The sequence below is a fragment of the Phasianus colchicus genome, chromosome 1 (genome assembly GCF_987193195.1).
Source record: "Phasianus colchicus chromosome 1, bPhaCol1.hap1.1, whole genome shotgun sequence".
NCBI lineage: Eukaryota > Metazoa > Chordata > Aves > Galliformes > Phasianidae > Phasianus > Phasianus colchicus.
The window spans coordinates 57,305,785-57,330,831 of NC_143436.1; the positions used below are offsets into that span (position 1 = coordinate 57,305,785).

The following is a 25,047-nucleotide window of genomic DNA, read 5'->3' on the forward strand; positions in this document are numbered from 1 at the left end:
TTTTTTAACAATAAGAAACCTCTGCCTGATCGACTTTTCCTTTCAAAACTTGTCCTGTTTTTTTTCTTTTTCTTTCAATTTTTGATACGTGTGTATACAGAGGAAACAAAGCATTGAAGCTGAAAGTGCTGATCTTGAAAACTCTATTCTCTACCACTCTGACCCTATTCTCTACCACACCGAGATGACTCATGTAACCATAAAACTACACCATCAGCCCAGGAATGGTGAATCCACCTCAGCTGTGTCGTAAGGTGTTTCTGCGTGCCTTGCAAGCCCTGCCAGAGCCTGCTGGCTGGTGCTGAGGTGATGGTGATTCTCAATACTTTCTGCTAAGGCCAGGCTGAAACCTCATTGTTTTTGTTTCCTAGAGAAAGAGCTGAGATCACATCTGCATCTTATAAAAGCTCCCAAATAGCTGCTGATCAACAACAACCGGCAGCCAAAGCTTTGCCTCGAGAAACTTGCATTGTTTTTCAGTGGGAGTTGCTAGATACCGAGTCCTCGTAAAAAGTCTGGTGAAGTCATCTGAGCTCTGAAACGGGGCTCTCTGCTTCCCTGAGCAGCTAACATTAATTGTCGCTAAGAAGAACTGCCTGCGAAGGGCTCGAGGCTGCGTCGTTTAGCTTCCTTTGTTCTTTAAAGGATACTCATCAGCGATCCTAAAGACAACAGCACTTCTAGCTGTTGTGAAAGAAAGCTATTTCAAACCAGTAACTAAGACATAAATGGGAGAAAAATGTGATCATCTACTTTCTCAGCTGTCATGGCTCTTTGTGCACATGCCCATGCCAGGCACCCTGGGCAGGGCAGTGCTGGGCTTTACTGGGATCGCGTGTAGCTCCAGTGCCAGACCAGGTGATGAGATGGTTGTGCTGAGCAAATGATCAAGCTGTGCTGGAATAGGGGGAGTTACTGGAAAATGGGGTTCTGGGGTGAGAAGGAGTATGGGAATGCAGGGGCAGGGGTGAGAAGGAGTGTGGGAATGCAGGGGCAGTGGAGCCTCCGTATGGGATACCTGGAGCTGGATAGCGCCCTGAATGCCCTTTGCCACGTCACATTCTCCTCAGCTCATCCCACTTCCATCTCACTTAATGCTTTTCTCTGCTGGGAACATAGCAGAAGTAGGAGTGTGGCTAAGAGCTGCAGCTGGCATCGGCATGCCCCGTAATCGTACTCAAGCACGGTGTGTACGAAGAGAGATCAGAGCTTCTCCTGTAGCCTGCCCATAGCAGCCAGTTACATGGGAGCACTGAGGAGGGTTCACCGGGTTCCTTTCCTCCTACCACAAGGAAATCCCTGCGCACAGGTACCCACAGCCTGAGAAACCACGAGACGCCTGCTCAGCAGGTCCACACTGCTGGCAGTACCTTCAGCCTCAGCTTTGCACTTGGACACCAGCTGCTTGGCAGGTCACTATCAGCAAAAGTGTAATTTTTTTCCATTTCCAGTGTGCAGGTGTCCTAACTGATGTAAGGGACTCTCCCAGCAGGGAGTTCTTTGCTCACATCCCAGCCTCGAGAGCCACTACCATTTCCCCAAATGCAAGCTAGCATGCACCTACAGATCTCCAGGACCCTGCGAAGATCGCTTGCGTGATAGATGCTCCCCTTTGACTCGCAGACGGGGGGGGCCCTGGCAGCCCCCCTCGGGGCTCCAGACGGGTTAGGAGTATCGAGGGGCCCCCGGACGCAGCAGCCGCGGGAGCTCCGGGCCGGGGCGGTGCGCGGGGGCCGCCGGTGGCCGCGGAGCCGGGGCGGGGCGCGGGGCGGTGCGCGACGGGGCGCGGTGCAGGGCCGCGGCGGGCACACGTGGCTCGGCCCCCCAAAAAGACGCTCCCCGCCGGCGACAGAGGGCAGTTCGCACCTCGGGTCTCGCACGACCGCCGTCGGTACAGCGCGGTGCGGAGGGATCCGCGGGGCGGCTGCGGAGGCGGCCCCGGGCTTGGGGCGTCTCTACCTGGCGGCAAGATGAGTCTGACGGCCGAGAGCCACCGCGTCCCGCTGAGCGACGGGAACAGCATCCCGCTGCTGGGGCTGGGCACCTACGCCGACCCCCAGAAAGTAAGTCCGGGTCCGGGTGTCCCCCGCAGGTGACGGCAGCCCCCGCTGCACAGTCCCGAGCTGGGGCTGCGTTCCCCTTCCTCTCTCCCCCTTCCCAGCTCGGTTTTTCTTTCCGCTCCTTTCCTTCGCAAACTTAAAAAGCCAGACTGCGCCCGTTAAGAGTGCCGGCAGTGCGCGGCGCGCGGAGGAGGAAAAGGTGGGAAAATAAAAATCCCGTCGAGTTCGCGCTGCGCAGTGCCCCTTCCCGCAGAACGGGGTTCGGGGCGATGGGGACGCGCACCCCCGGGCAGGGGACCACGATCCCGGTATTCCGATCCGCACCCCGCCTTACGCGGGCACGCCGAGTTTCGGGTCCCCCAGGCCGGCCCCGCTGCAGATAAGATGAGGGATTTCGGAGCGTCTCGCAGCTGGCCCCGACACTTTCCAAGGAATGTTCCTAAAACAAAGCCCCAAATTCCTGCATCTTGATTCCTGCAGCTCCCACAGCTGAGTGCCAGCGGCCAAACCACTCTCAAATATTCTGCATCCCTCGGTGCTGTGCGTCCCGGGCAGGCGTCCCGTGGAACGTCGCATTTGGCGCTGCGTCGGGGCGGTGGGAGAACACCTGATGCTTCTTCCCTCTGCGCACCTGGGAGCATGAAGGCAGCTCGCTGGTCTCGCTCCCGAAGGATCGATCCTTTCGTTCCCTTCTGTTTGTTTATTTGTTTAAAGAGTAGAAACAGTGAGCCTGGCCAGAGCCCTTCTTGTGTAACAGTATCAGCGTCGAGATGCAATGTTCTGCGCGACTCCACACGCCGCAGTGTATTTAAAAATGCCTTCGTAAAGACAGCTCTTAATCAGCACCGTTGTGCGCTACCAATAATGTCAGAGGATCTCAACAAAGGCTGCTGCAGGCAGCGCAGGAGTGGAGCAGAGGGCTGTGAGAGCCCCCAGCACTGCCCATCTCCATGCTGAGCGCCACGGGCTCACACATGGAGAACCAGTGAGAATCTGTGATTTCAGACGCTGGGCACCTTCCTTCCCCTGCATCCCTGATGTTTCTGGGGATATTTTTAGCGAGTGGTGTTCCTTGAACAAGGGTTAGCGAAACAAAATTAAGCTCTCCAGCAGGAGTTTTTATGTAGCAGAGCAGCATGTTGCATAATTTGGTGACAAAATAGCTCTGAGTAAACTTAAAGCATCTGGCTCCAGTCCTGTGCATCGGCATGCCCCCAAGCTCTACACTTGCAGTCTTGTGGGTTTGAAGCTGATGGGTGAGGCTGCTGGCAGGAGCGGTGCCCCAGCAGAGCCGGCAAATGAATCATTTGTAGGTAAGGGGGTTCCAGCTTCGGGATGCTGGCTTTTTGCACGTGCCTTCATGGCAGAATGGGAGTTGGGACAACACAGCACGGCACCGCTGTGGCAACCCTCATTTGGAGCAATTGCAGTTGCTGGTGGCTGCACCTCTGGTGGGGGGATGGGGATGCATCCTAGCACCCATTCTCCCTTCCCCGGCACTTGTAGGAGTTTGATTCTCTGAGCTGTATCTTTGCATGGGGTAAACAAGATAGAACGTTATGGGTGGGAGTAGGAGCTGCTAAGGCATTGCAGAAATCCCACTTTCCCAGCAGACCAGGTGAAGCATGACACACTGATCCGCAGTGCTGGTCTGCAGCCTGGCTCCAGGGTTAGGATACGGTGTTGGACGTGGGAAGGTGTCAGGGAAGGCAGCTGGGGAAGTGCGGTAGGAGGGTGCCACAGGATGTACTGCAGAAGTGTTGGCAGCTGACGAGCATGGGACAGGATGAACACAAGGGTCATGGCTCAAAAAGGCTGCCTTGCTGATAGTAGGGCTCCTGTCAGCATCCTTCCACAGTGATGAAGTGCGGCTGAGCTGGGACAAGCTCTGCTGAGCGCTGACTGTGCCCGGCACAGCTTCCAGCAGGGTGCCCAGTTGTGCTCCCATTCTGTGCCTCCTGCTTAGAGAACTGAAAGGAGCTGTGGCAGTGAGGAACCCCGCAGGATTTACCTTAGCAAGCAAGGCTATGAGCTAGCACTGGAGAGTCTCCCTTAAAAAGCTGCAGCCTTTCCTGGCTGAATTGCTTCAGCAGCAGCCTCTGAGCCACCCGCTCACTGCAGCGGAGGCAGGCAGCGGGTGGCAGTGATGGTGCCAGCAGTAACCAGCACGCTATTTCTGCTTGTGAGTCAGATCTCTGTGACACGCTGCCGTTCTGTGCTTTGATACAGAGTGCGGAGCCGCTCACTTGTCAGCTTATTCATCTTGCTCTTGGAGGCAGACTTCTTCCAAAGGTTATTCACCCTGGCATCTCTGTGTCAAACTGCCTGGTCCAAAATAAATCTGTTTTCTTAATCTTGAGCCGCAGCCTGGTAGCTTGTAACGAGCCCAGAGCGCCCTTCCTGAAGTGCAGGAATGCTTGCACTGGTTGAGCAAACCAGGCGTATCTCATTAGCCACAGAGCGGGGAAATGGGCTCTTCCGACAGTCAGTTACAAGAAAACTACAAGAAAATGGGCAGGAGGACAGCTTTCGTGTTTCAGGCTTTGTTTGGGTAAACTGCACTGCACAGCAGTGCCCTCAGATTTGAAATGTGTCAGCAGCTCGCCTCACTCATCTTAAATGACTTTATTGTTCCCTTGAAGACTCTTTTGGAAGATAAGTCACACTTCTGCAGTTGTGAAACACCAAGGAAAAAAAAAAAAAATCTTTGGCCAGTATTCAGTCCTGTGTGTAAGTTCACTGATTCAGTGAAGCACATCGCTCGGCTGGAGCAGCACTGCACTGTTGAGAAGGGGTCTGTTTGATGATCACATTACTTTTATAGAAAGCTCATTCCTCCCAGGTACAGGAGAGCTTTTCTTCTAGCCAGATGTTGAGCTAATTCCTTGAGACTGGCAGTGCTGGGGGAGGGGAGGTTCTTTCTGTTTTATTCTCCCGGCACAGCAGGAAAATGCAATGACTCCACTTACCGTCAACACATCTCTCAGCAAAAAGTGAAGAATATTCACTGGCTCTAACAACTAGTGATAAGTTCGGATTAAAAAAAAAAAAATCACTTAGAAATCACTTTTGCTGCTTTAATTGGTGTTTCCTAATATCTCTATCAACAACGTATTTGATGATACGTGATTCCAATGCATTAAGGTTGCCTCTGAGTAGCCTTGCCTACCAATAAATCCCAGCAAGGAAAATCCATCACTGACTCCTGCTTTTCTCTCTTCTACTCTTCCGTGTCTCTTCTCTTGATGGTTTTGGGAGGGAACCACAGTGGGACCAGTGAGTCTGGGCTATGAAGACCCTCCAGAAGGCTCTACAAGGTGGGGCCAATTCTTCCTCTTTCTGACTGCATGGGTCCTCCTAACAAAGCTCCACACATGCAGAAGTGGTTTTGCCAGGGCTGCACATCCCTCTTTCCCTCTCCTCAGAGACCCCCAGGCAGCCAACCCAATTTCTAGGGGAACAAAGAGACTGGCGCGTGGGAAGGAGAGGGAAGCCCCAAGTGAGGTGGGAGGGAAGGATACAAGAGGTAGGGCGAACCTTGTGTAGCTGCTGAGCTGGGTCATCCTCTGCACAAGAACTTGGTTCCCAGTGAGGCCAGTGAGTGGGACCTGAACCCGGCAGGGAGCAGATGGGGAACGGAGCTGAACAGGAATGGAGGAGAAAGGTGTGAAAAATGCTCCTAAATCCTGGAAATCCTACACCTCATTAAAACTACACTTACGCCCACTTCACTTCATAACTCATCCCTTTCAGCGCAGCTAGGATCACCAGCACGGTGCCGCCGCGTAAATACTCACTGTCTCTCTGGAAGGTCAAGGGGACTTGGCCACAGACCCTCTCTTGCCTTCCTGTTTTTCCTGAGTGAGGAGAGGGCTTGGAGGGAAGGTTGTGGCAACCACACTGTACAACAGGCATTGCTTCTGAAACATAAGATTGGGCAAAGCGCTCAAGTATAGCGCTGGGTGAGGGCTTCTGGCAAGTTGTGACTTCTTTGCTGAAAATGAGGTTCTGAGGTAGCCAAATCCATTTATGAATTGGAAGCAGTTTTGTGGAATAGTTTCAGGCAAAACAAATGGCAAAGCATTTCATTTTGGGCACTGGCAGTACAAGCTGAGGAATCAAAGGATTATTAAAGTAGTTGGAGGTAGTGGTTGCCTGATGAATAGCCTGAATAACCTACTGGTTAGGGAACCCACATGGGTGGTGGGAAACCAGATCAATCTTCTTCTCTATCTCTGGGGACCAAATTCATATCACAAAGCCTAGAGACATAACATAATCTTGGTGGGGTGTGATAGCCTGAGAGGAGCAAGAAGAACTGCACACGCCCTGCAGGAAAGCGCTCTTTCCGCTAACCCTACAGCTTTGGCTACTGAACAGCTCTGTGTGATTTCTACCAGGTAGGGGAGGGCTGTGCCCCAAGTCCTTGCCTGCCACAAAGTCACCCATGTGAGTGCGAGCTTGGATTCTGTTTAAAAATAAATGTCTGTGAAATCAGGGAGAAGATCACCCAGGGCTCCCACATCCTATCTTTTTGACCAAGTCAAAAATGTTTTGCATAAGTAAAAACACTGTTTCGGCACCCTGAATTGCTTTTTGCACCCAAGCTAGAAGCTGAACAAAGTAATCTTTCGTTGTTCAGTACTAATAGCCCCTAGTGCTTTTGTAGGACCTTTTATGCCAAAACTTCCTCACACAAGGGCATGCACACATGAACCGTTTTGATCCCTATTATGGTGCATCTCTGGTGCAGACTGCCCTTCACTGCAGCTGGGCATAGGCTACTCCGAGGGCAAAAGCTGATTTGTGACCACAGAGAGATCTCTGAACTGCAGTATGGGGGATTACATACTATTTAATTTGCCTTTTTTCCCTCCCGGCCATCACCAACTTCTGAAACATGATCGAACGGACACAGCAAAGATTTCAGGTGACTCACAGGAAAGTCACCTGGCTTGACCCAAAGCTATCAGACTGAGCAGGTATTGAACATCCCAGGCAGGAGAAATACCCGAGAGCTCTGGAGACAGGCTGAATTTCGAAGGCTTCCATTTCCCAATCTCCTCTCTCTGAATTTCTCCTTCATAAATCCAAACTGCCTTTGGTCTTCATCCTGAGGTAAACCTCCCACTCTGCTGCTAGATTTTACTTGAAAGAGATAATAAAGGCAGGAGAAGGAACTGCTGTAACATGCACACGTCCTAACAGCCTCAGCTCACTTCCCACAACACACTATAAAAAAATAAAAAATACCACAGTACTCTTAACGTGAACAGTTACACCCAGAATTGTATGTGAGCTCAGCAAGTACTGAGAGCTTGGAGTTAGGTCTGCAATGAGCCTGCACAAAATCACCACCTACACCAGGTGTAGGCCAGGGAAGTATGCTACCATTTTCGTTCTTAACATTGATACTGAGAACCCAGAGTGAAAAGGGGCTGCGGAGGAGTCAGCTGAGATAGTTGGCTATAGAGCCTCGTATTTATGCCCTGAACTTAAGCAAAGTAATCTTCCAGAAAAAAAAAAAAAAAAAGTTGCTGAATGATGCCATTGCTGCTCAGTCTCTCAGATTTCAATGCTTATGCCTCAACTAAGTCACAGTCACTGGCAAGACCTGGTTGCCAAGAGCAGATGAAGGCAGGGTTTCTTAGTATTTGGTCTCCAGATGCTGCAGTGAGACAGGAGCCGATGCCAGCAGTTAGCAGGCAGCAGAATAATAGGCTCTCAGCAGAAGAGTGGCTGCTGGCTTGGAAGCACGATCAAAAGCACCATAAGTAAGAAGTGACAGGAGAAAGAGCCTGCATGAGGCTTTGAGAAGCTGCAGTGACTCTGGGCTCTTATTATTGCCTGAGTCCATTCCTACTGTTTGCTACAGAGATGGGAAGTACACCAAAGGATGAGGGATGACCAGAGGAACACTTCAGGTACTGCTTTCGCAGCTCATCCTTCCCATCATCAGATGGCTCTCAACAAAATCCTGCTTTCATCACCGACTTTTGCTAAAAACCTTAGTTGCATGATGCATTTTAAAGTTCCCTATCATATATGATTTCAATATTTGCCACCAGTGAAAAGCAGAGTTCATTTATCTGGCAGGCAATCAGAGCCTTTCCCGCTCTGCCATACATCATCTCTGTAGCTGGAACAGCCTTTCTGCATTTCTGTGACTTCAACGTGTTCTCCTTGGTGCTCAGCCATGACCTTTCCTCCCCTGTCTGCAACCACCTTATGACGCCTCTGTTTCTGCTAACTCCTTGTAGCCTCATGTTATACAATGGAATGCTTACGGCTTGCATAAATGCAAGATTGCATCTTTAACTCATTAAGAAAAGAAAATTAAGTCATGTAATTAGAAAAAAAGAGGTAATCAGAAAAGGAAGACGTTTTAGTTTTTCTGATATGTGGCAAGCTCAGAAACTCCTATCTGTTGTGTAGAAACCGTCCTTTTACCGGTAAAGTTGGATTTGACAAAATGATTCATCGCCCTCCATCAAGTGGAAGGAAAGATTCTTGCATGCAAATTTCTTGAGGATGTAAGCTTTGTTCTTATACCTTTTATTTGCACAAAACCGTGATTCTAAGACACTGCTGAATTCACAGAAATGCCTGTTTACTTTCCTGTGTCTTCTCTGCTGAGATCTTTGTGGCTCTTCGTTTCTATGAATCATGAAGCTTAAGAGAAAACAAACTGATAGTATGACTAACCTCTGCTTCATGCCAGCAGCTTCTGTGGTGTTTCCAGCTCTCAACACAATTAGTGTCTCATCATACGGGGTGCATTAAAAGCTGCATTCACTGAAACGATCAACATGTGAAATGCCCAATGAGGATGGGCCCAGCCTCACAGATGAAGGTGACTGAAGGACTAACTTTCTAGCTACAAGGTTCATCAACCTATGAAGGATTTATGAGCAAAGCAGCCACAAAATTGCTAGTTGCAGAAAACTGTAGATTCCTTACTTTGCCCTGATGAGTAGACTGTATCATTGGTTAGTTAGAGTGGCTTACCCCTCAGCCCCAAACCTGAGCATGCCTTAAACTAAATACACCCTTCTTAAAAAGATAAGCCTTGCAGTCTCTACTGACACCAGAGCTGCTGTGTGAAAATGTCTCCACGTTCCTTCAGGAGCAGGATACATACCCCCTGCTGCAAAGCGGAGGACCTCAGCTGGTGGAGCTGATGACAGCCAGATAATCTCCTGGCCCCTGTGCAGCAGTGCCTGTGTAATCCAAGCTGAGGAGCCAGCTCTCACAGCCAGCCTGGCACAGCTTCCCTTGGCTCCCAAACACGGCACTGACACACACGGAGCTGGACACCGCCTGAGAGCTCCAGAGGGAAACGTTCCCGGAACAAGGCGACATTTAGGAGATGACAGTATTGGCTGGGTGCTGGTATGATTTTTGGATGGTGGATATCAGATGCTAATATCACCCACTGAGCTGGCTGTCTGACTGCGACGGAGGTTGGGATTGCATTTAATAGGTCCAGATGCAAAACTAATAGCAGGTTAATCCAGATAAGCTTTTAGGACAGTAGCACTACCCAAAAACAGTCTTAAAGATATTTGTTTGAAGAGTGACCAAATGGGAAGCAGACCTTTTCCGTTCCGTAGCTGTGCACTGCAGTGACGAGCACTAGCTGTTTCAATATATCCCTCTTCCAAAAACTACAAAGTTAGCTGTTACCGATGCAATAACGTGCAGCCCAAATATTGACAAAAAAAGATTATTTTTTCCTCCTTCTCTGGCATTCTAAAGATGTTGAATTTTTAACTCTGCTCAAGTACCTCAGGGAAAGCCCTTCCCTGTAAATCAAAGTTACGAAGACTGTTCTGCGGAAGAGAAGACAGGGAATTGCCGACGTTGTTGAAGAGCATGGAAAAACTGAACCCCTACAAGTGAGTCATCTGAATTAACACAACTGAAAGATATACTTTTTGGCAAGAACACTTAGAACCCAATTTTCCAGACAGACCTGCTCCATTTTCTAAAACGTCCCTGAGTGACTCCATACGTTAAATGTGCCTGTGTGCTCCCATGTGTCCCTGATTCCCCGCAGTTCCGCGAAGAACAGTGTAAACATGTTCCTGTGGCTCACGCGGGAAGCCAACATCTGGGCTGCGTCTTCAGTTGACCTGGGAGGCCACATTTGTCAAAACTTGAAAACATTGTGCAGAAAATGCCTCTCTAAGCTTCAACATAGCCAACTTTTGTTGGTTCAGCTAACTAGGTGGTGGAATTCCCCAAGCCTTACATCTGCCTTTGCAAATGCTTATGCCAACTGGTGCCAGAAACCTCTCCCCTTTAACTCTAAGGAATGAAGTGGAAGAACTACTGGCAACCTTTTCTTTCCCTTCCGCGGTTGCACAAGCTGGTGCTTCATCCTTCCCTTGTGCCTCTCGCATCCTTGGGATCATGTTTCTTGTTCGAAGGGTGTTTTGATAGCATCCTCCCTTGCAATTAGATATGTGCTTTCTAAGGCTGTTTGGATACGGTATGCTCCAGCTCTACAGAAAATTGCCCCAACCCAATTCACTGATGCTGAGAGAAAGGGACCCAGGTGTGCACCCCATTTGCTTGGTTTGCTTTAATGCTCTAACTGCTTAAAATTGAGGCATGGCAGCCCTTCAGCCCAGGTTTGCATTAACTGAAAAGCTGCAGTGATCCTAAAACAGAGGATTCTGCAATCAAGTGGTATGAAAAGCTCCAGCAGCCACTGCCAGCTACAATAATAAGGCTTTCCTGAACACAGCTTTGAGTAAATCCCAGAATAACAAAGTCAGAGGAATTCTAGAAATGCTAAATCTGTAGTTATGCAATCTAAGTTGCTGCTGTTTGGGCAATCAGATCTCAGGCTTCCAACCACTGATGGGACATCATGTTAGAGACAAAGGCACCCTTCATCCATGCTCATCTGTGTGACTGGAGGAAGAGAGCATCACCGTTCACCGCATCTACTGTGGGCACATTTGCTACCCTCCACTTTCTAAGGTAATGCACTCTCTTGCACAGCAAACCCCAGGCCAGCACAGCAGCTCCTGGCTCTCATCTGTGCTCTCTGCATCTGTTCTCAGCCCTGCTTTTGCAGAGATCCCTTCTCCGGATTTTGCTTCCCGGATGGTGGCTGCCAATACTTCCGGGGGAGGAAAGCCAGATTTTCCTGTGTACGAGAGAGAGATGTGCTGGCAGTTGCATTTTCCAAGAAAGAGGTGTACGGTACAGCTTCTCCTTTACAAGATTAAACAATTCTAAGAATGTACCCTTGTGTGGCTTATATCCTCTGGCTTTGTAAACTCAACCTGCGCTTTCCTGTAATGCCTTCAGCACACGTTTTCTACGCTCTTCTCCTGACATCTTAAGCCAGTCCTCGTTTCCAGCTTGTCCGGAAAACAGGCAAATGGAAATAAGCAATTGGGCTTCAAGAAACTTGCATAAGAATCTCTGTGTGAGTGCCGAGCTCTGGCAACGGAGGCGCTGAGCCCAGGAATGTACCTACTTTCTCCTTCCTGTATTTAGCTGACTAAGATTCCTAAACAGCAGCTTCACATCTTAAATTATAGGTTAGCACTGGAGCACTCAGCCCACAGTTTGGATCCCTCGTGTAACTCAGCTGCAGCTCAAGTCAGATTTTTCCAGGAGATAGCCCTCTTTCCCAACACCTCCAACTCTTCCTCCCAGGCTCACCAGTCCCAGCTGGGGGACTGGATACCACTAATCAGATGAGATGCTCAGCACTAAGGCAAATTACTCATTCCCTTCATTGCTGCTACCTCAGCTCCCATTGCAAAAGCTGGGGCAACTGCAAAGCTGCATGCATGAAGCAAAGCAAAGCAGAGCGTGGGAGCCTGTGTCAGACTGTAACTTTTTGCCATATGCACTAATAAGGAATAAATTACAACAGCGATGTTAAGACATATTAAAACATAAAAAAAAATCAGCTTGTGGCAGCTGTTGTATGCAAGATTGCTATCTGTCAGTGATGTGTCCCACTAGCTTTGTCTTCAGAGGTAACTGTAATCCCTTTTAAACAGCTGGAAAGCTGATGGAAATTGCTGACCAGAAAAGGATGTTATAGAAGAAGCAGAATGAACGGCAGGAAGCTGAAATGCAACACTAAATTGCAGTAATGAGTAGGACTACCACGAACACTGCTAAGTAAATACTGTTCTGCTGGACAGGCAGCAGCAAAATTTGTGGGTATGTCTGCACAATAGAATATTCTCCAGTGGTTTGATCACATGTAATCCTGAGCAAATTTGAAACTGTACATTTTCCATGGTAGGGAGAATAGCTTTTGACAAAATGGGATGTGATGGAAGGTGTCTGGAACAAACATTACAAAAAAAAAGTTGATGGTCTCAGAGGAAAAGAGAGCAGACCCTTTCAGACAGGCAGACCTCATGAAGCACATTGCTTTTTCAGACTCATAAAATGTGGTAACTGGCCAGTTGGCTACTTCAACTATGGAGAAGGAGCCAAATTGCTTCTTTCTCTTTCAATGAAGTTGCAGATTTGAGTCTGCTTCCCTCACGCTTCTGCCAGATTTATTTATCATGGATTTGAAGGAAGTGATTGCAGGTTTAATCCCTCATGCGTGCCGGTAAATCAGTAGGTTTACACGCTATTGACTGATGGAGGGAAAAAAAACTGTGTCTCATTTCTTTTAACTGTATGATTTTAAAAATGACTTAGGTGCTAGTAAAGGAGTTATTAGTGATACAGTGAGGGGTTCTACTTAACTTACTGGTTTCTCTTTTATCAGAATAGACGTAACAAATATAACGCCTGTTTTGGCACACATGAATATAAGAGCACCACAGATAAAATCTGACGTTCAGTGTACAAGGGGTTATAAAATTCTGGTTCTAAAATAACAGCCCTTGATCAAAGTAGCATGGGTGCAGGGCACGCTGATCAGAAGCTGATCAGAAGCTAAGAGATAAGCACACCTCTTATCTACAATTAAATAAAAAGTAATAAAGAAGTAAAAGATTTGTCTTAAGGCCAGTGCCTCCTGAATGACTACTGACAAAGCACAAAGGTTCATAGCACCATGCTGGGACATTTTGGTGCCTCATCATGCATTTGTATTGCTCTACACGTGACCCATGCTTAGTAGGGAGATGGAGCAAGAGAATAGGACAGCCACTTTTCGCATTGCCTGCAGCAAGGCCAATGAGGCCTAGCTCTCCCGGTGGAGATGCCAGACCTTACACTGCACCGTGTTTTCTCATGAGGGATTTTATCTCCATGAAAGGCTGAAAAGAATAAAACATCTCAGCCTGGGTAGAAAGGAGAGATCTGAGCTTGTGCCTTGTCTGTTGGAAAGACAGATAAGCAGCGTTGATCTGAGTCGGCCTGTTTTAATACGGTCTGTCAGGAACAATGGAATAAGATACAACACTTAAGGCAGCGCTTCTAAAAAGTGGCAAAACCACAACATGACGAGCCTGTGCAACTCATCAGCACAGTTTACCACAGCTCATTACTGCAGGATTTGGAAGGATTAGATATGTGAAATGCTAGAGATGATAGTTTCTCCATCAGAATGAAAATAAACATATGGTATAAAGTTTCCAGACTCGCAGATGTCCCAGGCCTTCAGCTCAGAGGGTTCAATAAAGGCAGGATTTTCCAAAAACTGTTCCCTAGGTTCCCCCGTGCATTTTTATCTGAAGCACCTTAAACCAGAATCTGTCAGAGCTAATATACCACATCAGATGAAATGAACTAGTGCAATGAAAACATTTGTATTTAATGTAAACCCATCTCCAGCCCTTGGTAATCAAGTCCTGATCCAAAAAAAAACCTCCTCCAGTCCCCAAAGAATAAGATTAATCCTTGAGATGGAGGAGTCTTTTACAAGATTATTTGTACAGATGTGTACAAGTCCCATGCAAAAAAAAGAAAAAAAAAAGAAATACATAGGAGTTCAGCACTAATATAAATTAGCCTATTCAGGCAAAGCCAACTGAAGTAGCTGCAAGCTTGCTAGTTTCCCTTTGTTACCCTCTCCTCCCAAGTCTGCAGTGATAACTGTTCCCCAATCTGAGAGGCTCTGTTCTTCATTCCATGTTCCTTCTGCTTTTATCATTGATCAGAAACAGCACTGATGTCTGAGAAATGATGGAACTCAGTAATCAACATTTCCCTGCTTTGTGAAGTTTAGTTTATAGTTTGAGGAAACAACTGGGAGCTGTGCTCATGTACACTCATAAGAGTGCAAGGAGAAAAGAGAGAGGAAATCTTGGGATCAGATCCGCACCCCATTTTTAGGCTCTTCAACAAAGAGGAAAACAAACAAACAAACAAAAAAAAAAAAATCAGGCTCTTTTTAATCTGTATTAAGGTAACGTGTCACTGTATTCTAAATGTTCTGCTTATACACACATTAATGACAGCAAACAGGCTGAAAATGTCTAATGTCGTAGTGTTTGAAAAATCAGGTTTAATAGGGAAAACAGACCACACTTTAAAAAATATATTTCTCTTTTGGATGACTACCCATTACTTGGTTATGAGTTCACAAGAGCCTTAAACTGAGCCTGCTTGCTTTTCTGGTCAACCCAAGCCATGCACCCATAGCTACAGCCCTATGCAGCTCATAGCTGTGATAAGTCTGATGTTGCTGCCATCAGTAACTGCAGACTCATAGCATCCAGTTTGGAGCTTTTAGTCTCTCCCTTTCCTCAAATCTGGCTCTATCAGGCTCAGGTAAGGACAAGCAATGAATGTGTTGGAGGTTATCAGTGCACTATGCCTCATGCTCCTAACATGTCCCAAGTGAAAACTAGAAAACTAGCCATTGACTGTTTCTGAAAGGCTTTTTGCTGCCTGATCTTCATTACATCCTATTAACAGCTCGGCAAGGACCCTGGTGGGGCTGAGCATGCCCCTGTGGGCTTCCACAGTGAAAGCAGCAAAGCATTCTAACAAGCATTTCGTTGTTTCCCTTAATTAAGCAGACAATATTGCATCGTGACTGTTCTAATTATTTTAGCTTGTCAAATTGTGTCTTTCTGCCTCTCAGTCCTCAGTCAGGTCTGCAGTAAATAAGGGCAAGCATGAGCAGCTTTGTGTTTTAAGTAAAGTTTAAGCAGACAGCTCCCCCCTTAATCTGAACAGAAGCCAGCTCAGTCCCATCCAACACGGTCAGTCTGGATGGGATGCTGAGAAGCAAAGTGAGCACACAGGGATACACTCCTGTTACTCCCCAATAACCTACTGCCAGCTGCAGCTCTGTGATTTAAAGACAGAGATGTTAATCCCACATGTCTTCAATAAGCCTTCATCAACCTTTCTTCCATGGATGTGAAAAAGATCATTGTCCTAGGAAGCTTCAACATCCCGTGGTATCTTTAAGTGAATCAGATGTCCCTGTCTCACCAGAGCAATATCAATGAAAAAGTGGGAGAAAAGTGTTGCCATGCATCACTGAGCACCCTTGGCCATCACTGCTTAGAGCTGCCCACTCATTAAGCAAACTGTGGCAACAATAAGATGGTTTTTGGTCCAGTGATCAGTCAGATACTTTGTGTGACCACTTCCCTTTTTTTCTTGCTTTGCCCAGCACGTATTTTACTTGCCACATCAGCTTATAGAAAATAAGGCTTTTAAAAAGCAACAAAACTAGCTCACTTTGAATTTCAGCAAAGATGAGTAATCAAAAGTGCAGCACAAAATACAGAAATGTGTCTTGGACATGCCAAGAGGCATACACTACATAGCCTGCTGATTCTTAGCCACACTGCAAAGCAACTGTCGATCCACAACTGGGAATAACAGTAAACTCCCCTAAACTGTCACCCTTTGAACTGTAATACCTCTAATGGTAAATTGGTTTGAAAAGAAAGAAAACACATCCAAACTTCTCCTTCCTGCTCTGCTGGGTCATATGCTATTCGTGCAGTTTCTAAGCAGATAGAAGACTGACCAGCTCTGCTCAATCAAAAAGCCTTCTTCCATTAGAGAAATGAATTTTATTAAACAGCTGTTGCAAGAAAATCTTTACTCTCTAGATGAGAAATTCTGAAATAATTTACATCGCAAGTACATTCAGTTCTTACTTTCTGGAGACTCTTATACTTCTCTTTCCCAGACACACAGCGAATATTCTGTTTTTTTTCTAGATCATTTTTCCAATCTAATTCCATATGTACGATATTTTTAAAGAAAAAAACACAGCATATTTTTGTTCAGATGCTGAAACACAGGTGTTTGGGCTCAGCTAAACATGAGCCAGCAGTATGCCCAAGTAGCCAAGATGGTCAATGGCATCCTGGCTTGTATAAGAACGTGTAGCCAGCAGGAGCAGGGAGGTTATGGTTCCTATACTCAGATCCAGTGAGGTCACACCTCAGTTCAGTTCAGTTTTGGGCCCCTCACTGCAAAAAAGACATCGAAGCCCTGGAGTGTGTCCAGAGAAGTGCCGCAAATCTGGGAAGGATCTGGAGCACACGTTTTATGGGGAGTGGCTGAGGGAACTGGGGTTGTTCAGTCTGGAGAAGAGAAGGCTCAGGGGAAGACCTTATTGCTCTCTACAGTAACCTGAAAGGAGGTGGTGCTGAGGTGGGGGTCAGCTTCTTCTCGTGTAACTAGCAGTAGGACTACATGGAATAGTCTCAAGTTGCACCAGGGGAGGTTCAGATTGGATGTTAGGAAATATTTCATCTCCAAAAGAGTGGTCAGGCACTGGAACAGGCTGCCAAGGAGGTGGCTGAGCTACAGTCCCTGGAGGAGTTCAAGAAATGTTTAAATGTTGTACTTAGGGACATGGTTTCGTTTGGAAATATTGGTAGTAGGTGAGCAGCTGGACTAGAAGACCTTTTCCAGCCTTGATGATTCTATGTTTCTCAGTTTAAAGCCGAGTTAGCAATGGGAACAATGCAATACACATTCTTCCTGGTACTGTAGGCGCCTGCACATTTAGACCATTGCTACACTCAGTGGTGCTACCTGAGCTGTTACTGTCCCACATGTTGTGCTGACATAAGGATTTGTATAGTCACATACTGAGCCAGATCTGGACAACAAGAGGGATGATTAGAATGGGTGAACACCAGCATAAACCTTGTGCCTATCTCAGTGACTGTAGCATTGCACAAGAAGCAAGCAGGAGGCTGGAACAATATTTATTCTTTTTCTTCTCCCACTAGACTCCCAAAGGCACTTGTTTGGAGTCAGTGAAGATTGCCATTGATACTGGTTATCGCCATATCGATGGTGCCTTTGTCTATCACAATGAGCATGAAGTGGGACAAGCCATCCGGGAGAAGATTGCTGAAGGAAAGATCAAGAGAGAAGACATCTTTTACTGTGGCAAGGTTAGAAGTTATGCTCATATTATTTACACTAAATCTGGGATTTCTGTGAATGGACTTTCTTAAAAATGCCAGTGCTCAACATCCAGTGTATTTCTAGATCCAACATTCTTTGTATTTCTTTCCTCTTTTCACCATGAAGTATTTTCAGCGTTAGATTTGCTAAAAGCACAGTAATCACTGTTCCCAGTTTAAAGGTGAGTTAGCAATGGGAACAATGCAGTACGTGTTCTGCCTGGTACTGTAGGCACCTGCAAGTTTAGACCATTGCTACACTCAGTGGTGCTACTTGGGCTGTTACTGTCACACGTGTTGTGCTGGCACAAGCATTTGTATAGTCACATACTGAGCCAGATCCGGACAATGATCTTGCAAATGAGTTACTTTCTGTTAGAGCAATTCCCCATAAAGATTTGCCCTGAGATTGCACAGTGAAAGGGGTGGGAGCAAACGCATGCATGCAAGTGTCTGTGTACAGGAGAACAGCAAGTGCTTATGTTGCTACTGCTGCCAAAGAATTACTAATCAAGCTACACCCTAGTTACTGTATCATCTGTCATTAAAGACTTCTATGATCATGAGTCAACACTCTGGGAGAGAAGAGGTCATCACACTTTCGCTTTACAATAATGAGAAGGGAGTAGTGCTGAGCAAGTTATTGTTTTAAAATCCCAGCTGTAAGAGCAGGTTCTCTGCTAGAAGAAAGAAATCCCCTGTCCAATAAAACATATGATAGAAGCTGCTACAAATACAGTGACCAGACTGTGGGCATAAGAGAAAGCACATTTCTAAAAAAAGATCAGATGACTCCCAGAAAGTCCATGGTTCCTGTCCAGTTTCTAATGGATTTTATGGCCTCAAGTTCCCCTTCCGGCAATGCTTCTTTGAATATAACAGCCTAATATTTTCCCTTTCTCCCTTCCCATATAAGACGTAATCCACAGGAGTTACTCAACAGCCTTGGAAATAAATATACAGTTCCTAGAGTGAAAGTTCTGATGGGATAAAAGGCCTGTTTTACTACGAGCAATTTAGCTAAGCTTTATGATCTGGGAAAATAAGCTTTAGATTGTGTAGTTTGCAGACCAAGAGGATTTTCAACAACTATAGAGCAACTTCCAAGTAAAGCAATTTCCAGTCTGTGAAGTATGTAACTCTTCTCCTACTTCCCTGCTCAGCACTACTGGTTACAGTCACAATTTTGCCATCCTGAGAAAAGCTTCAAGTCCTCAGTTTCCACTTTGATCAGGGTAATCTCTCAGTTTCTCATATGCCAATACATTTATTTCAATCAGTTAAAATATTTTATTTCAACTGTTTCATAGCGTCATTACTGCAAATTACCAGTAATATTTCAAATAAAAAAAAAAAAAAAATTGTACATAAAGGTTAGAGCTGGATAACTGCTTTCCCAACTGCTTCCCCCTTCAGCATCTCCAAAAGAGCACCTCTTGGCAAAAATTTATTATCCAAACTTTATTTATGAAGCCTTTCTATGTTCAGTTGTCTGATCTAATCACTAGATATATTTATCCACTACTTAAACACTGAGCTGTGAAATTTCACCTTCTGTTTCTTGATTATGAGTTCAACTGTACCCTGAACTGCAAGTTTTCTGCTAGTATCAAAGTTGCAACTTGCAGTACCATGGTAATCAATGCCTGTAGTTCCAGCCTTCCTTGGGACTGTGAGATAGGACACACGGATTTATCTTTCTGTTGTGCCCTGCTTGTGCTTGACAAAATGAATGTTTAATTTTAGGTGGACATGTTGATTAGAGCACCTCTGTAATCTTTAAAGTGATCAAAGGCAGAAGTGGAAAATACACTGCAAAAAATCAATCCATCAGTCCAGGATTTTCACAGGTTTCATTGGACATTTTAACAGCCACTCTGAGCCTCCCAGAAAGAGTGGGATTGGATGGCCTTTGTCTAATGAGCTTACATATCTTTAGCTTTGTGTAGCTCATGCATCTACGCATTGAACAAACTATAGGCAAATATCAAACCAGTAGATACATTAGACCTTCATAGATAACTGACCAACATTAACTGTTGCATCTTCTGGGAAATGTGGTAATAGAACATTCTTGAAAGTAGTAGGCACAACAAAAGTTGTGTTTGTTTTCAATCTCACCGAATCAGAAGTCCTGGAAATAAATACACAAGATTCTGCAAATGCAACGCCTTCATACAGGCCTTCTCTTAAACAAAGATGATGCCAATCAAAGGCTGGTCAATCAGCAGGGACTAACAAGAATGTCTCCACTGAGTGGCAGTGTTACTGGAATAGTGAGTTGGTGCAACCATGCTGCAACTGCCAGTTGAAATCATCGGCACTTGCACTTGGCTCTCGCTGCTGGCTGGCGGGTCAGGCACAGCAACTCAGCATCCAGAAATTTTAGAGGTTTTCTATCAGTTGCCAGCAGTTCTCTTGGCTTATATAGCAAGACCTTTTTTGGTCTCCTCTTTCATCCCAGGATATTTCTTTCATTAAAATAAAAGTAACATTTCCAGGAAATATGGTGGCCTGAAATGCCGAAGCCAGCTGGCAGCTTTGACTTCTCGAATGTCTACATGGATTCTACTTAGGTAGATAATACAATAACTTGTACAAATCATGAAAACAGTTGTGAAACTCTTAAGTTTCCATGGCATTTGTGTATTAAGGCAATACAAATGTTTGCTATTTCTAAAGGCTGTTTCCTTAGAATCTCTGCATTTTTTAAAAGTGATGGATATTCACTGGCAAGAACTTAGCTCAACAGCACTGAGCTACTAAGGGCACTTGGAAAAACAGCTCCCAAGCTGTCAATACACCTTCAGTTACTAAATTTCTAAATCAAAGTAACAAAACAAACTAAACATGAAGGGTATAAAGATTCACTTCCTTACCTATTTGAAGTTCAAAAGAACATCTCATTTTACTTGTAAAATGAAAATCAAAGATTGGCAAATGCTTAAATAGCATCCAGACCAAAGGCTTTCAGGAAAACCAGTGTAACAGCTTAAAACTGAGAGCATGACCTTGAACATGGTACTGTGCTATACCTCAACCCATGTAGTCAACACTTCACTGATCTTAAATTCTTCATTCCTTGCAACAGGATTAAGACCCAGTGTGAACTTTGAGGTGTTGGTGCCACTTTGGTGCATCAGCTTAGGGCAGGAAGATATGCACTGCTCTTAGGACAGCTGAGCTTCAAGATAACATTCTTGCTTTTGCTGGCACAGCTAAGTAGTTTACACTCTAAGTAAATAATAATTAAAATACTTAAAAACTTACTCAGGCTATGTCTTGACATCTATAATCCTTATCTTTTGAAAATTTCAGTTCAAGTGTTTCATGTCTCAAGAATGGTTTCATTCTACAACTTGGCATGCTGTGACTGTCTGCGTTGGTAGCAGAATTGGTTAGACAATGACTATACCAACAAACATCAGTTTTTTTCCAGCCAATGAAGGTGCCAAAAATCTCAACATGACTCCAAATGTCAGTTTGGTGCATTGAAAAACAAAAAAAAAAAAACAAACACCCAACCCTCCCCAATAAAGATAGAATAGCCCAACTTATTCTATGCAACTAGATGGTACTTTTAAACTTCTATTGTGTGTTAATTTCACTTTTTGTAGATTTTAGCTTCAGAGAATGGTTTACAAAGAGTCCTTGGTTACTAATTACAATGCTATGGTTCTATTCTTGCAAGAGATTTGCATCAGCAGAGTTCTGTTAGAGGTAGCACTGCAAGCTAATCAACTGAGCACACTCCATAGCAACATCAGGCCATAGCACTGGTTATGATTAAAGAGGTTGCAAAGGCTATCCTTTAACTAATCACACCTGTGTTATGGTAACTAAACAATAATACTTCTTTCAGTGAGGATAGGGGAGTAAGTTAAAACTTTGCTATGTCGGCAGTCACTCAGACTCCATGGCCACAGGAAAAAAACCAAAAGATCCTCTTTGTGCCAGGTGCTTGGCAATTCAATAGCCAGCTCACATGATCTGAACTTCAGCCTTCAAGCATAAACCTGACCACAGATTTCTTGTGGGAACAAAGTTTTCCAGTGAAAGCATATGCTTGGAAAGCTCATAAAACAAAAGGAATCTGCCTAAGTTCATTGAGCAAGAGTTTGCAATAAACACAACTCTGAATAACCTGTCTTGTACAAGCAGGTATTTGGTAGCTTTACTGGGCCAGCACACAGACAGTCCTGGGCAAGGATTCTTGTCTTAACTTCTACAAACTCCTGTGGCATAAGATGGGATAAGGCCCCTTGCATTTTTCTTGCAGTAATGTAGACCATGATGTCTTTGCACTGTGTATAATGGGCTCTGTCAGAAGTACAAGAGTGTGTGAGATAGGGGGAATTGGCTGGACAATGCTCACTGTCACTCATGACATCCTAAAAAGAGCCTGTGCTTGTTTCCCCAGCTGTGGAACACCTGCCATCCACCAGAGCTGGTACGTCCCACACTGGAGAAAACCCTGAAGATCCTGCAGCTGGACTATGTCGACCTCTACATTATTGAGCTGCCAATGGCTTTCAAGGTAAAAAGAAAAATTGCCCTACAAAGTACATGTTTGGCTTGAACCAAGGTTTCCATCTAGCATCGTCTTTGTAGCTTCCAATCCACATTGAAAATAGCACTTATGCAAGATGATGTTCTTTGTACAGTGCCTGCACATATTTCTCTGCATTACCCACACAGAGGGATTTACAGGTGTGTGAGATTCATAACTAACAGCTGTAGCATCAAGTCTCTCCACTGAAAGGACAGGACTCCTAACTGAGGTAGAAGACTAATTATGCTGAAGAACTCCTTTAGGTGAAGTAACATAGGCGTTGTACAAAGCAATGAGGGGTCAAGGGCAGAAAGTGGGGAGGGAGAAGATGGGGCAAGAGCTGATGTCCCTTACTCTATCTCAAAAATAGAACAGCCTCAGGAGCACTAAAACCAATGATCAAATCATAGCTGTGATCTTAATCTCCTTAAATGTAGTGGTCCTCTCAGACAGCTTTAGTAGGTGACAGCTGGCCCCAAATAAGGGTTTCTATTTCTTGCTCTCAAATATCTGAAAAGTTAAAGCATTGTATTTCTTCATTCTGCTGGCTCTTGGCAACTTCTTCTTGCAGTCACAAAACCTTTGAAAGTGAGGAGCTCACATCAGAGCTCTATGCCTTCCCTGCAACCAGCTCTTGTAAGCCTCCTTGAACTTTCTGGTTTCACAGACTCTTTGCTCTAAAATTTTCACTTGCAAGTACATGATATGAAGGTAAAGTAAGTAATACTGAAATCAGAAAATTGAGATTCAAAAAACTTTTAGAGATTTTTTAACCAAGTAAGTCCTTTTTCTTAAAGAGACTAAGGCCAGGAGATTATCTACCTAATTGTTTCTGTGGGGGTGTTAAAGTGCTAAATTGGCCATATCTTTTTTTTGCAAGGAAGGTAGTTCTTTAATTACTGAAATCATATTGTCCCACAGATTCCAAACTGCCAGAAGCATGAGATAGGAAGCAATTTAGCAATGGAGCAATCACCTTGGACCTGTAGTTCCTTTTTCCTGTTAAGATCTCCACAGCAATATTGGACTTAAACATCAAAACTTTATTTATCCAGTCCCACGTATGGAATTCTTTTGGGTGCATTTTTAAAAATTTCCCACCACTTGCAATTTCCTGCTTCCCCTTTCTTGTGTTTGTATTCTCTAGTAGTTCACTCTCCCACATAGTGAAGGTCATTGTCTCACAACATAAAGATATAGACAGCTGGCTTTAAAGTAATGTACATCTGACTCCACGAGGCTTGTATCAACAAGCTCTGCTATTAAAAGTGTTTCAGTCCCAGATTTACTCGTGCCCCTTTTGAAAGGAGATTAAAAAAGAAGTCACCTTCTGCTTAAAAAATGCACGTTTTTGTATGCCAGATGTTTCCTCCCTCACTAAATACACCCATCCCAAACACTACACTTGCCTTTGCTGAGGACTGCACAGGGTATAACATGCTAATAGACTCCTTCTCTGTCCTACTCTGCAAAAGCTGACACTTATCTGTCTCCTTAAATGCCTTCTAACAAAACTACTTTCCGCTTGGAGTCAGTGAAGAACTGGAGCCAAAACTCATGGTCCCATTCTCAAACCAGAAAGGAAAATGCCTCGACACAGCCAACTGGTGCAAGTTCTCACAGGGACTTTCAGGTAGAAAGGAATTTATTTCCTGAGAGTACCACTCATAGGAAGAAAGCCCCACTATGCCAGTACTTGTAAGTGCACCAAGAATGGCTGATATCTGGGGTAATGTTAATCACTGACCTATTAACTTAAGCCTGAGTCTCCCTTTTCTTTTTGTTCTCCCCCTTATAGGGATTCTCCATTCAGGACTTCTGTCCTTCCTCCCCTTAGCCCAGCGGTGGTGCTCAGCCCCTCTTCCCTGGTAAGACAGATTATCATAGAATCATAGAATCATTAAGGCTGGAAAAGACCTCTAAGATCATCTAGTCCAACCCTCCACCTACCACTAATTTTTCCCCACGAAACCATGTCCTTAAGTATCACACCCACACAGTTCTTGAATACCTTCAGGCATGGTGACCTCCACCACCTCCCTGGGCAGGCTGTTCCAATGCATCTCCTTCTGAGAATTTTTTTCCTGATATCCAACCTGAACCTCCACTGGCACGCTTAAAGCTGTTACCTCTCATTACCCAGGAGAAGAGGCCGACCCTCACCTCACCTCACTCCTTTCAGGTCACTGTAGAGAGCAGTGAAGTCTCCCTTGAGTCCTCTTCTCCAGACTTGAACAACCCCAATTCCCTCAGCTGCTCCCCATAAGACTTGTGCTCCAGACCCCTCACAGCTTCGTTGCCCTTCTCTGAGCACACACCAGCACTCGCGGGCCTTCTCCAGGTCATCACATGCCCTCTCCCTCAGGAGCTTGTATCCACTGGGAGGTTTTTCAGATGCCTCTAGTCAGAGGCGATGGGAAGTGTGGACCAGTCTCCCTACATTTGCGTTGGTGAGGAAATTATTAACATGGGAGGAGGCTTTTCCTCTCAGTTGTTACCAACTGCTGTGCTTTAAATATGCAAATTGTCTGGTAGCTTTTGGAGTGTCCCTGACTTTGAGAACTAAGTGAGCACTGCAGCACTGCATAGCAGCAGTGACTGTGCAGCGTTGTCCCAGCTGTTTCAGTGCTCACATAACAACATGGTAGAAAACCACCTTGTATTCAATCTAAGGTGTGTGGCTGTCTCCAAGACAACTACAAGAGAAGATGAATATTTGTGCCAATGATTGGTGATTATAGCCCGTAAGAATTCAAGGTGAGAAATGTGCTAAACTGCTGAGAGACTTCAAAGACTTAGCAACCACCATCACGCTACCTGCAAAACACTGTCAGCATGTTATCCCTCCCTATACATCTACTGTCAGTTCTGTCATTCAGGGACCTGCTTGCTTAAAAAAAACGTAGCTTGACAGAGGAAATCTGCCTGGAGACTACTGAGCAGAAAACTTGTAGTGTAAATCCCTTGAAGCAGAAGCAAGGAATTATCCTTGCGAAAATTCAGAGTAGCTGGCACCAACCTCAAACTTCAAGCTACCTTTATCCCAACTTTGTTGGCTTTTGAGAACACAAGAAATAGAGAAAAATGTTGCATGTCTGAA

At 45.3% G+C, this 25,047-nt stretch overlaps 1 protein-coding gene across 1 annotated transcript in view; it reads left to right on the forward strand.

Annotated features, from left to right (window-relative positions):
- The first annotated feature begins 1,797 nt into the window (after positions 1-1,797).
- Positions 1,798-25,047, forward strand: part of AKR1D1 (aldo-keto reductase family 1 member D1) — a 34,179-nt gene continuing 10,929 nt past the window's right edge. Inside the window, exons 1-3 of the mRNA XM_031589776.2 lie at positions 1,798-2,063; positions 17,216-17,383; positions 21,816-21,932. Coding sequence (XP_031445636.2) covers positions 1,971-2,063; positions 17,216-17,383; positions 21,816-21,932 — 378 coding nt within the window. The 5' untranslated portion in view covers positions 1,798-1,970. The remainder of the gene's footprint in view (positions 2,064-17,215; positions 17,384-21,815; positions 21,933-25,047) is intronic.